This window comes from Triticum urartu, chromosome 7 (genome assembly GCF_003073215.2).
Source record: "Triticum urartu cultivar G1812 chromosome 7, Tu2.1, whole genome shotgun sequence".
NCBI classification, from domain to species: Eukaryota; Viridiplantae; Streptophyta; class Magnoliopsida; order Poales; family Poaceae; genus Triticum; species Triticum urartu.
The window spans coordinates 675,850,390-675,863,547 of record NC_053028.1 but is presented as its reverse complement, the minus strand read 5'-3'; the positions used below and the strand labels follow the sequence as shown (position 1 = coordinate 675,863,547).

Genomic DNA, 13,158 nt, shown 5'->3' with positions numbered 1-13,158 from the left:
ACTTCGATCGGAACTGGGGTTTTTTACGAGTGATTTCATTTCGCGTGTACCAAATCCTCCACATAATCATCAGCGTGGACAACTTCTGTGTTTCGGAGATCTTGTCCAGCAAGCGAAATAGCCACTCCGGCTCAGCATAATGTAGATCCTCTGGAGTAGGAAACTCCCAGGTTTCTCTCATGGCGTCCCAAAGTGCTGCTGCATGTGGGCATATAATAAGTGCACTAGGGGTTGGGGCGTCACCTTGTGGCGCCTCCTCAAAGGAATTTGGGGTGATGCCAGGTTGGCGGCCGCCCATTCCAGTTTCTTTTTTTGCAATCTTGGTAACACTTCAAAATGGCATGTTATAAGAAGTCGCACTATAAATTTTGGAAGAGCTAAATAAATGACACTCAAGTACAATAAGATTAGGACATCTCCGATGAGGATTAGCAAACCGATACCACCAACATGTTCGTGGACATCCATCAAGCTTCGATCGTTCATTGCAATATATAAAAGAAAAAAACATGACACTGATCATAACAAAAACTAAAAATCAAAGAAAAACAGGACACCGATCAAGGTTGATGACCCCCACCCCCGAGCCGCCAGCCTCGTCGTTGGCGGCCAACGCCAACCCGCAGAGCACGACAATATAACTACAGCAGGAAGAGTGTCCATTCATAAAGCAAAGCAAGCCTAGTAGTTCCATAGATACTAATAGGTTTATATATTAACATAGAAGGGCCAGTCTTACAAGCTGGATCAATAGATTCTCATAATGGAAGTCTTACAAGGTGGGTCATTTCTCTCAAATCAGCTGAGAGGAAAGAAGAATATGTCAGGCATGAGCAAATTATGAATAAAACCAGTCAATTTGAAGCATGATAGCTGTAGATTCTAATAAAAAATGATTCCCATAGTGTAAGAAGCTTCAGAGCATGCGTTTCGGGGTGGATCAATAGAATTTGAAGCAAACCGATGAATATTTCGACAATCTATCAGAAGGATAGAACTTGTGATGCAGGAAAGACAGTTATCCGACATGATCAATTTCAGCTAGAAGAACAGATAGATGGAACGAATATTCATGGAACATGATAACTAACAAAGAAGAAAAGGGTTAATTTCATGGGAACATAATAATTGTTGCCACGCAAGTATTACCCACCATGTTTTATCCAACAGGCTAACCAAAAGAGTATGACAATGAAAAAAGGCAAAAAAAATGGAAGTATGTGACTTTAGGAACTCAGAGAGTGATCCTAAAGTTAAGACATTGTTGCCCGTACTCCATCCAAACCTCAAGTGACATGTATCTTCAGAAAAAATGCCTAGGAGCCTCATGGGCCGCCAATATATTCAGTGAAGTGCCTCAGTTCAGCTGATACATCTGACAAAAGTAGACATGAGGCTGACCAAGCGTCTAAAAAACATGAACAAAAGCCAAATTAGTTCACAATGCTTGATAGTTTACGATAAAGCTTCTTCCAGCACGCATTGAATAATCATCTTGGAGGCAACTTTAAGATAATTAAACAACTTTTCTTGCCAAGTTAAATAAAATGAAGGGTTGTACCTTTTTTGCAAAATAGGGTTGTACTAAACTTCTAGTAGCAAATACCTCACATGATCAAAAGGGGCATAATTTCAGCCAACAGAAAAAATATGTATTTGTTGCAAACACAAACAATTCCAGGTTCACTTGTTGAAATTATATCTAAACAAAATAAAATAATTTGAGCGAAGTGCATCACAAAATAAATAAAGTATCTGCTGACATTGGCAATACTGGTAATCGCTCTGAAAATAAAGTAGCACAAAAGCTCACCGCAGATGTTCATGATCTAGCCTCTTTCACATAAAAGCCACAATGGAATCTAGGGGGAGGGAGCTAGAGAAGGAGAATGGAGAGAAACATGACCTGTGCCAGACGTCGTGGCGCGCAACAGGTACATGTGGTGCTCAGAGTACGCTCAATTCGTACAGTAATTTCTTAGAGTATTCCAAACTCCTAAAAGAGGTTCTCAAAATAATCCAAACTGCTACAAAACAATACATAAATCATTTGCTTCAGCATACTATGTGTTCAGTTTGAGAAGAATTCAGAATTGTCATACAAAGTCTTGCAATTCTTCCTACTCTACTGAGCATATAAAATCAGTGATATTATTAAAAGTATTTTATTCTCTTTCTTTAACTACAAAGTCCAATCAAAATCATCTCATTCCACTATGAATAATATATGTTGTGTTGTTTCCTTAAAGCAAAACAGAATGATTTAAATAACATTCTATTAGGTGAAATTCTAGTTCTTGCATTGCTATTGTTTGACTTACACTTGTGAACCAAGCAAGAAAGGAAGCTAGCTCATGGTGTTGGTCTCTTGCAACCAAGGCTAGTGTGCTTGACGAAGGCTCGCCATGTATTAACCAGCACAACACATGCACAAAAGAATACAAGAAACAAATGACACTGCATGCCATGGGAGTGTAGGTACAGTTACAGAATAAAGGACTGCACAACAAACAGTCAAGCAAACTTGGGCTACCCAGGAAGTAAGGCTTGGCCGGATCCCCAATGCTCATGCTGACATAATAATGCCTGCAGAAACAACACAGAAATTTGTGAACAAGCAAATCCTGAAAGAACTGTGAAAAGCAGAGGACGCAAACTGAAAAATAGTTCAGTGGATCACTGTCTTCGGATCAATAAACTGAAAGCATTTCATGAGCGCAAAGTCAAAAAAATTCGTGGACTTTGTGCCGGCTACTTCGACGGGATTAACATCAACGCCGGCAGAGCTACGCAGACAACGATCGACGACTCACACTCGTCTTTTTTTTTTTTTTTGCGGGTGACTACTACGACGACTCACACTCGTCAGAAGCCAACTAACCAAAGCTGCAAATAAACCCCAAAGATCTACGTATATACCCGCACAGAACAGAACCCGGGGATATCCTAAGAACAAACCCAATCTGATCAGGGGGGAGCAGACCGCGTACCCGGTCGGATAGACGGCACTCTGGAGCTGGAACATGACGGGATGCAGTATTCTCAGATGCTTCTCGCGGGGTAGGCGATTGGTGGGCGGCGGGAGGCGGACGACGGGGCCGTCGCAACCCTCGGTGGCCGGCAGCGAGAAGAGGGCGTTGGCGACGGCCTGCGCCAGCTCCGTGGCCTTCCGCAGGGACTCCTCCCACAGCTCTGCCCTGGAGGACGCGCCGGCGACGAGGTGGTGCGAGGGGCCGTGGTGAAGATCTGGTCGATGGTGGCGGCGCCTGTGACTGGGAGCTGGAGGAGGAACATCGGCGCACATGCCCTCGTCAGGTCGCCGAATCCAATCGGCCAGCTCCTGCGGCCCTGCCGATGGCCATGAATGGGGAGGAGGAGAGGTTGCGTGCGATGCTGATTCTGTTTTTTTTTTTGAGACAATTGATGCTGATTCTGTTGGGAGAGGAAAGAAGGGGTGGGCCGGCGACTCTCTCTATCTTCTGGACGAAGCTGTGGGCCACTATTTTTTCTAGACAACACGCAATCGACCGACGGCATAGGTGATTGGCTAGCGCAAAACATTCTCGCGATTGGCCGCTCCGCTCCTCACAGGAGGAGGCGCCCTTGTAGCTACTGTTAAAGGGTTTAATGGTGTACAGATTCCTCTGTTGTGCCGCACAATGTACACGTATTATCAGTAGCAAGGTGCCGTTGCTTTTGTGTGGATTCTGTAGCAAGAGCTTCACGAGTGGCCTTCCAAGCAAAGATCCGAACTTTTGCAGGTGCATCATTCTTCCAGACCAAGTCCCAAGCTGGCCGGTGACCATCAGGTCGCACACTGGATGCTCCAGAGTCATGACCAGCCATACTTTCCTGTAGCCCGAGGTAGTAGGCACTGCGGACTGAAAAACAGCCCATTTTATCTGGGTGCCATGCTATGAAATCGGCCTCAAGCCTCTTCGATGCCTTGATTTGGAGGATCCAGTCAATGTCAGGCTGGTAAAAGTGCTCCTGCAGAAGAGTTCTATTCCAATTTCCATCAGAATTAAGGAGTTCTGACACCCACTTCAACCTGCACCATCGTTTTGGAGTAATTGGCCATCGCGATTGATCACGTGGGATCCATGGGTCTCGCCAAATTCGCAACTTTGCACCATCACCAATACGCCATATGATGCCTTTTTTTAGAAGCTCCAGATCCATGTGTCTTAAGTGACATTCGAATGCTTCTAGTCACAAACCCAACTATTTTTGTTTGAATTTTACATGTCTAATTAAACTAAGGATAAATAAGAGATGTTGTATGGAGGCAACACCAAATATATCCTCATTCTTGGGGGTAAACACCTGTTGTTGAAGCGTTAGTATGAAACAACCACCACCCCACACAATAACTGCATCACTGGATTGTTCTCTCTCTCTCTCTCTCTACCTTCATATGTGCGGTTCACATTCCCCAGCCCAAAGCCAAACCCAATCGAGGTCCTGGAAGTGCTCAGTTGTCCTTATTTTATTTAAATTGTTAGTAGGTTGAAATAATGTTGTTGAAGAATGAATTTTGAAAACGAGAAAATATTGCGAGAAAATAATCAAAAAGTGTTTTTATGCAAAATAGAAAAATACTAGATGATACTCCGCATGTTGCTGCGGGAATCGGTTGCAATACATTTCAGTGAGATTTGGTTTGTGTTGATCGTAAATATTTAGATTAATAACACGCGAATCAAAATTAAAAATACATACAACTTACTATATTTGATTATGTATAGTTAAAAAATATATATTGATATAAGTAGAATAATAGAATGAAAGATATTTTCACATGCATGGTTGCATGTGGTGGTGGGTCTTTTCCAATGCATGTTGCATGTTGAGGTGGGCCTTATCCATCCATAACTATATTGTGATGTGGCATGCTTGCATGTTGAGATAAATAAGTTAGTGGGGATCGCTCTCATAGGTATAAAGGATTCTTATATATGAAATAAAATTTTCATCGTGTATTTTAAAATGTTTATATAAAATATATCCATGTATTTAAAAAGTTTGCATTTTTTATGCCCATGGACTTAAAAAAAGCACATATGGAACAAAATGCTCATATAAATGTGTGTATGTGTGCGTGCGCATGTGAATGCACACGTGTTTAGGAGTTCATCTTTTATAAAAAGTTTATAGATTTTTATATAAGTGAAATAAAATGGTAATCACATATTTGAAATATGTTCATGTATACAGAAAAATATATTCATATATTAAAAATACTAGCTGAGTGCCCGTGCGTTGCCACGGAATAAAAAAAGTATATGGACACAATGAAATATTCTACTTCAGAAATATGCATTGAGCATGCATGGCAATATGTGATTTCATTTCTGAAGATTTACTTTCGCTCTAGCATTTTGTTTTGTTGGACTGAATAGCACATAAAGAAAGGCTGGCTACAGGGTGCAAGTGCAAAACACTTAAAACTCTAGGCACCTAATGCGAAGAACAATTAAAAAATTAGGTTTTCTGGGTAATTGAATAGATCTAATGAAGATCAACTATGTTCCTCGTCTCAGAAATTTATAACTGTAGTTGTATTAAGTAAATTTTGCAGTGAACCATGTTTGCTCCATTGTTTTACTGTAGTCTTGAGACCAAAACCAGGAGTCAGATGCTGGATTTCCGAACACCATCTACTTCATCAAACATTAAGCATCTGAAACAACATAACTTCCAATTCACCAATTTAAGAGACAGAACAAAAAAGGACAAATGAGAGGAATAAAAATTTCATGCCACAAATGTAAGGAAATATGGAATGTAATACATCACAATTGGTACATCCTACATGGTCAGCCGATTATAACTAATATTAGATTGATGTATTGCATGGTTCACTTCCGACCTTTGATGCAATATCTGCAAAGCAAAAAGAATTGAATGAATGAACAAACTGGATGACCTTGTTGCCCCCTTGAGACTGACAGAGAAAGATTTTGTAGCTACACATAACTTCACCGCCATAGGTAATCATTTACAATTGCCAATTTTCTATGCTGGTATAGAAGACTAAATCACAGGCAATGGATTTTGTGATTTCAGGTCATAGAAAGAGAACTACCTTATGGAAGGGGCTGAAGTGGTGAATTCAAATTTTATGACATGGCACTGAAATTACAATTGAACGGTCATTGTAAATGATACATCTGTCAACATTTTGTATGACTGGAACAATGACTCCTCAAAACTGATAACAGGGACATATCTCTGGGATTAAATAAGTCACTTGCTTTCTTTCTGGCAGGAAAAACTGAAAAAGAAAGGCATGTCAGACACTCAGACATACGAACCTGCTTTTCGACAATGCTTCGAGGAATCTTATACATATTTCTTTCATACAAAAAAGTGTGTCTTGTGGCAAACAAATTTTTACAACCAAATTTTCATATGAAGTATCAAGACGCTCAATTTGAGATGAACCATAGAAATAACTTGGCAACCATACGCTAACCATTGTTAAGAGCTTCCATGTCACACAGATGTGCCTTATTCTTAAATTATATACTCTTCCCTCAAAAGGTAAATTAATATACTCTCTTACATATATTCTCCCAGGCAAGCTAGTATTCTTGGCTCCTGCCTTGTGTCAAAAATTTAAATTATGAGCAATTACAATTTCATATCACAGTCAATATATGCAGTTTGGAGCGTGGGGCAATGGCTTGGAGCGTGAGAGCACACCAAAGCATTAAATGTAGCAATGTGGCGCTTGCTCCCTGTACACATGATGTATCTAAAGGACACAAGAGATGTATATGACTCAGGGAACTGCATGACAAAAACTGAAGTTGCTGGATCTCTCTCACAACACTACACAAGTATTTGGACATGAAAGAACAAGCGCGCCTACACACACACGCGAGCACGCAAACAAGTGATTTGCATTGCGTAAAAATCTTGCAACCTTTTCTGGATTTTTCCTCTTATTTATATGGTCAACTACTGTCGTTTAAAATACTACTGAAAAAGAGAGAATAGCTAGTGGGTAGGTATATCGGATGAACCATCCCATGTCCACCTGAACCCAGCCACAGCGACGCTGCTTGCACTGGATTCGTGGCATCCCACGAAGCACATGCATCGGTAAGATCTAACTAACCGAGAATTACACTAAGACGTGGACATGCACACATTACTTGGTTGTTATTGGTAGAAAAATAAAATTAATAATGCTAGGGACCAAGCAAAACAGGATTACATGCACATAAAAAACTGCCCGGACTTGAACTGCGAAGGAAATCACTCCGGCTACACCCAGATGAGCTGAAGTGCACATGGTGGCGTCCACCATGACCACCACCACATTGGAGGCATTGCCGGCATAGCCGAGTCTCCCACAACTGATATCAATGTGTATGCTAATATTTTTGGGTATAAGCTGTATCTAGGGAGGCATACAGAACCAGAACTAAATAGGATCGATGCACCTTTGCCAACACTGGTCAACTGATTATTCAGTGATACACTGGGAGGCAACAGGAAGCAAGTACCCAAAACACTGATTATTTAGTGATACACTGAGAGGCAACAAGAAGCAAGTACTAAAAACTGTAAGTGTAGAACCTACAAGAAAGTAAGTAAACCAATCCAGACTTACATATCTGGTCACATTAGCCGCCATATGAACAGAAAATCAAATGAAACTTACCTGCTTCCTCCTCTTGGTTCCAATTATCATCATCATCAAACTCGATATTCTGCAGAGTGCGGCCATGTGAGCCATATTTGCAATATGAAAGACAAAGAAATGATACATCATTGCTGGTCTATGATTTCATAATGGGTATCCTTTCATATTTTTCCATGTGAAGGAACACACATAGATCATACTGTTTCACCAAAATCATGAGCCTATTAAAACACTTATTTCTACCACAAAGAATACCTCAGTTCATAAAGATTCAAAGTACTAACCTATTTATAATTGTCATCCCAACTTTCTTCCTCTTCCACTCCCCGTTTTCCTTATATCACCGTCCTTTTCGATCTTGTCCTCTCCATACTATTAATAAGCCAATCACTGTCAGCATAGTGGCATAAGCATAATCTCACTATTTCCGTAATGTGTAATGTCAAACAGAGTATAAGACTATAAACCCGTAAATATTGTATCTACAATAGGATGATGTTCTCCAGATTGATTCCAACAACTCAAAAATAAAACTAAAAGGTAATGATGTATTTCCTTGAGCTTGCCTTCAAGTTTCTCAAATAGCTCAAATGACTGGCAAATAAATATGGTAAGATCCATGTAAAGGATCAACGTATGTACACCTTAATAATATCTAGCCTAGAAGTGTTCGTTTAAGTTTCACTGATGCCATAGAAAAACTAAAAGGTAATGATGTATTTCCTTGAGCTTGCCTTCAAGTTTCTCAAATAGCTCAAATGACTGGCAAATAAATATGGTAAGATCCATGTAAAGGATCAACGTATGTACACCTTAATAATATCTAGCCTAGAAGTGTTCGTTTAAGTTTCACTGATGCCATAGACATGCCAATAGGATGGTGTAAACGAAATAGTTTCCTCAAAAAAGAAAAACATCCCAGAAGAAGCTACAGTGATTCTAGCAAACCTGCCACTCTATCTCACCAAACTGTTTTCTTAATTGGTCGACCTCATCTTGAACTTGGAGAGTAAAAACAATATTAACTATCTATTGTGCTAAAAACACATAGAAAATAACAGAAATAGTATTTACTTCAAGACTACCATGTTGTAGTTCTGTAGGAAAATTTGCAGGAATCAGTCTGAGGATTGATGCAAGAGCTTCACATTTGCCTTTTATTTCACACCTCGGTATCTCTTTCATCACTCTGCAACTTTCATGACAGCGGCTTCGTTGTCCCATTCATGCAGTTGCATACATCCACGAAGGAGGGAAATATCACAGTTGTAGAAAGAAAACGTGCATCAGCATCACAAGTCAAAACTAAAAGGCAAATAATAGGATCATGAACGACAATGTGTGTCAGCATCACATGACCAAACCAAAAGGATGGGTGGATATGGTGGTAGTTCCATCCACATAAACCTGCACAAGAAGTGAAAGCAGAGGTTGAATGCCATGAGAACACAAACAGACATGCAAGATCACCACACTTCAAGATAAGATTAATTCAGGAATGAAACACTAGAGGTATGGTGCACGCAGACATAACCTTTTAGATGAGAAATTGAGGATCCTGAGGGGGGGGGGGACAAGTGTGTGGCGGGGCTCTGCCACCTCTCGATGTTCGACGGGCACCACCAGATCACATTCCCATGATCATCGGTCCCCAGACGCCAGGGGAGGGCAGGGCATCCCTGGAGATAGATGAGAGGAGTGCGTCGCCGCCTCCAGGGGAGGGTAGGACAGGGGAGGGAACGAGTAACCAACCCTATCGAGATGGGCAAGGCCTCCGATGAAGGTGATGGTGAGGGCTGGGTCAGGGACTCCTCGACCTCGTTGACGCGGCTGAAGCCATCGTTTATCCGTGGGCGGCGCTTGAGCGCTAGGAAGGCGTGAGCACCTGCGCTAGTGCGGTGAGCGAATGGGAAGGATGAGTCGGGCCACGGCCTTGGGGGGAGGCGGGCGAATGGTGGAGGAGACCTGAGGTGATCTCCGATCTGGATGGCGGTAGGGGATTTTTCTCGCGAGAGATGGGATGGGAGGAGCGATGGGTTTGGTGACGAGAGTTCGGGGCAAGGGACGTGTGTGCCTGGTCGTGGCCTCGTGGGTGCTTTTTCTAAGGAGGTTGTTTTTCATTTTCTTTTTATCGTAGTGGAAGGCTGGTTGGTTCTCAACGTGGATTGTGCGGGATCTATCGAGAGGAGGGGGGAAGGAGGAGGTCGAACCATCACGATGTTCAATCCCCCTTTAATAGGATCCGGCTTGCCTGCTCCCTTTCCATGCTCCCATCCGTGCTCCCACCTCATCCAATGGCTGTCTTTTTTTCTTTTTCCTTTCTAATCTAATCATCTCCCCCCCTGATTTTAAGGAGGTGGGGCCGGGTCTTATTTTATTCCAATCAAATCAAGCCACGTATGCGGGAGCACGGATGGGCACACGAGAGGGGAGCAGGCAAGTCTCGTCCCCCTTTAATAGTAGAGATACATATTTTTATCAACTTCATGTATGTAAAACAAAATATTCATCGCATACAAAAAAATCTCTATGTTCACAAAAATATATTCATGTTTTAAATTGTTTTCTTATAATTTTGGATCGATGAAAAGGAAAGGGATATAGAAAATTGATAAAAATTGAAGGAAGACAAAAAAGGAATCAAAAAGAAAAACCGGTGATAAACATAAGGAATTAGAAATACTGGAAAATCCGAAAAGGATAATGAAAAACTAGCCAAACCGAGGGAATGGGCCAGGCCCACCCTCAATCCGCGTGTGTGTTTTCTCATCTATTCATCGCACTTTGCCTAAAAAAACCTATTCATCGCACTAATGGTGGAATAGGATTTTCCTAGAGGGAGCGATGTTCCAAAGCTGTAAATGCTAGAGAAAGTGTTTATGAATTGTGCTCTGAAAGTTGTGGGCCCTCAACCAAATCTGAATGTGCCTCCTTCAGCTGAGGCTCCTCAAGATTCTTCATGTTTTTTGTTGTGTTTGTGGGAGTCGGATAGATAGTTCTGACTTCTAATAATCCAGAAACATCATTTCACAAAAAAAAAAGGATGCCCTTCAATCTAACGGCTCCCCTTGTCCAGTTATTTGTGTCAGCGCCATGCTCCAGATCCGGATCTCTGAACGGTTTGTACATAATCTGTCAATTACACCATGTTTTGATGCCGCCGTGATCCATATTCCGTAGGGAAGTGTTTGTGTACGGCGCGCCGCCGAACGCTCGGCCGGTCGCGAGCGCCACGTAAGTGCCACACGGCCACAAAGGCCCGCACGCATCCATTCTTATGTGTCAGCCACTCGCATCTTATCCTTTTATCCCCTGCTCGCCTCTCTTTCATGTGCCTCTGCATCTCGCGCATATTCATCCCCTTCTCCCCCTCTCTCGATGTGCCTGACTTCGGCCGGTGCAGCTGTTTCTCCGGCAAGCCCACCACCAGAGAGGCATCCCGCCATCCCTGCTCCTCTCTCCAACTCTCTCTGACCAGGTCTTCTCCTTTTATCTCGTAGAGGTCGTTGGCCCTCTCCTTCCTCCTCCCCGATGGCGATGCCCCAGTGTGATGGGCCACAGGTCGGCGGTGGACGGAGGAGAGAAGCACGCAACACCTTGTGGACGGGAACAGGTACAACCGGCATCGCCGGGTGCTGCAACCCGCCTCGGCGGGAGCTGCAACCGTGGATGGAGGAGCTGCGACGGGTGGGTGACCACGACCACGGGCAGGCAACGGGGTGGGTGACCGCGACTGAACCAGTGCTACAACCGCGGTGACCAAATGATTGGACCAACGCCTAATTGTGCTACTACAGGTGTTTTGATTTGATGCAACTGTCGGTGTCAAAACCGGCGGATCTCGGGTAGGGGGTCCCGAACTATGCGTCTAAGGTGGATGGTAACGGGAGGCAGGGGACACAATGTTTTACCCAGGTTCGGGCCCTCTTGATGGAGGTAAAACCCTACGTCCTGCTTGATTTATTCTTGATATGAGTATTACAAGAGTTGATCTACCACGAGATCGGAGAGGCTAAACCCTAGAAGCTAGCCTATGGTATGATTGTCTGTTGTCCTACGGACTAAACCCTCCGGTTTATATAGACAACGGAGAGGGTTAGGGTTACACAAGGTCGGTTACAAAGGAGGAAATATCCATATCCGTATTGCCTAGCTTGCCTTCCACGCCAAGTAGAGTCCCATCTGGACACGAGACGAAGTCTTCAATTTAGTATCTTCATAGTCCAATAGTCCGGCCGAAGGATAGAGTCCGGCTGTCCGGAGACCCCCTAATCCCGGACTCCCTCAGTAGCCCCTGAACTAGACTTCAATGACGATGAGTCCGACGCGCAGTGTTGTCTTCGACATTGCAAGGCGGGTTCCTCCTCCGAATACATCACGGAAGAATTTGAATACAAGTATAGTGTCCGACCCTGCAAAATAATTTCCACATACCACCGTAGAGAGAATAATATTTCCACAAATCTTAATCTGCTGATACGCTTTGGCAACATGACATCATGCCATGGCTCGGTGATTATCCGAACCGTTTTTCTTCAATCATCTCCACACATAATGCGAGGCGGTTTCTTGACACGTCTTGTCAAAGAAGAGATCGTGTTCCCCTAATTACGGGATTCTCATCAATACGGTCGTGGGTAACCCAACCGTGCCTAGGACTCCTAGATTTTAGGCAAGTCCCAAACGACCACTAGGAGGACGCTTGATATTCACCCTCTTTATAAAGGGACAAGGCTTTTACTTTTTTCCCTCCCGTGCTCAGTCGAATCCTTCCCCCGCCTTGAGTTCTAACACCCAAAGCCCAGGTTAGGTGCTTCGGACCTTCAATCATGTCCGGATCTAGCCTTCAAGGCCGGTGGATGCCCTCCTCTGTTATGGAAGAGGATATCAAGAAGTTGAGGGAGGCCAGATACCTGACCGCCGAGGTTTCGCATCGGCTGCCTGCCCGAGGGCAGGTCGTCCCTACTCCCGAACCCAACGAGAACGTTGTGTTCATCTTCCACTTCCTCCGAGGTCTAGGCCTCATTCTGGATCCCTTCGTTAGGGGTTTGATGTTCTATTACGGTCTAGATTTCCACGATCTAGCCCCGGACTCCTTTCTCCACATCTCGGCATTTATTGTCATATGTGAGGCCTTCCTCCGCATTACCCCTCACTTCGGTCTGTGGCTCAAGACCTTTGACGTGAAGCCAAAGATGGTCGAGGGGCAGCGTGCGGAGGCGCATTAATAAGCAAGATCGCTGGAGCTTCATGGCCAAAGGGTTCCTTTCCAGAGGTGTCCGAATTATGGCAACGGGAGTGGTTTTACATCATAGCTCCCAGAAGTGCCAAGTGGGTGGCTGCCCCTGCTTTCCGCGCGGGCCCTCCACAACTGATGTCATGGATTAGCAGACGGCTGAGCTGGGGCCCAGCCAAGGACGTGCCTATACTGCAGAGCCGCATTCAAGATCTCTTCGAAGGAGATTTCAGTCTGGTTATGGTAGTGCAAGTCATGCTGATTC

The 13,158-nt window shown here is 43.6% G+C and overlaps 1 protein-coding gene and 1 long non-coding RNA gene across 10 annotated transcripts; both read right to left on the bottom strand.

Annotated features, from left to right (window-relative positions):
* Positions 1 to 1,087: 1,087 nt before the first annotated feature.
* LOC125524817 lies at positions 1,088 to 3,485 on the bottom strand. Of its 7 annotated transcripts, none has more exons than XR_007290963.1 (4): positions 2,991 to 3,484; positions 2,322 to 2,586; positions 1,907 to 2,027; positions 1,088 to 1,408 (listed from the first exon to the last, which is right to left on the bottom strand). XR_007290963.1 is itself a non-coding variant. In XM_048689845.1 (3 exons), exons 1-3 carry the CDS (start codon positions 3,302 to 3,304, stop codon positions 1,358 to 1,360), a joined length of 630 nt encoding a protein of 209 aa, XP_048545802.1. In that variant the 5' UTR covers positions 3,305 to 3,485; the 3' UTR covers positions 1,088 to 1,357. The 7 variants fall into 7 exon arrangements, 4 of the variants coding, with proteins under 4 accessions (XP_048545802.1, XP_048545803.1, XP_048545804.1 ...); XR_007290964.1 differs by having other exon boundaries at positions 1,907 to 2,024; XR_007290962.1 differs by having other exon boundaries at positions 1,907 to 2,586; positions 2,991 to 3,485.
* A 2,407-nt stretch (positions 3,486 to 5,892) lies between these two features.
* On the bottom strand, positions 5,893 to 8,902 carry LOC125522914. 3 transcript variants are annotated; one of them, XR_007290017.1, is made up of 3 exons: positions 8,732 to 8,902; positions 7,942 to 8,029; positions 5,893 to 7,724 (listed from the first exon to the last, which is right to left on the bottom strand). It is a non-coding gene; the product is annotated as an uncharacterized LOC125522914 (long non-coding RNA). The 3 variants fall into 3 exon arrangements; XR_007290018.1 differs by having other exon boundaries at positions 8,743 to 8,900; XR_007290016.1 differs by having other exon boundaries at positions 7,942 to 8,047; positions 8,743 to 8,757.
* Positions 8,903 to 13,158: the final 4,256 nt, after the last annotated feature.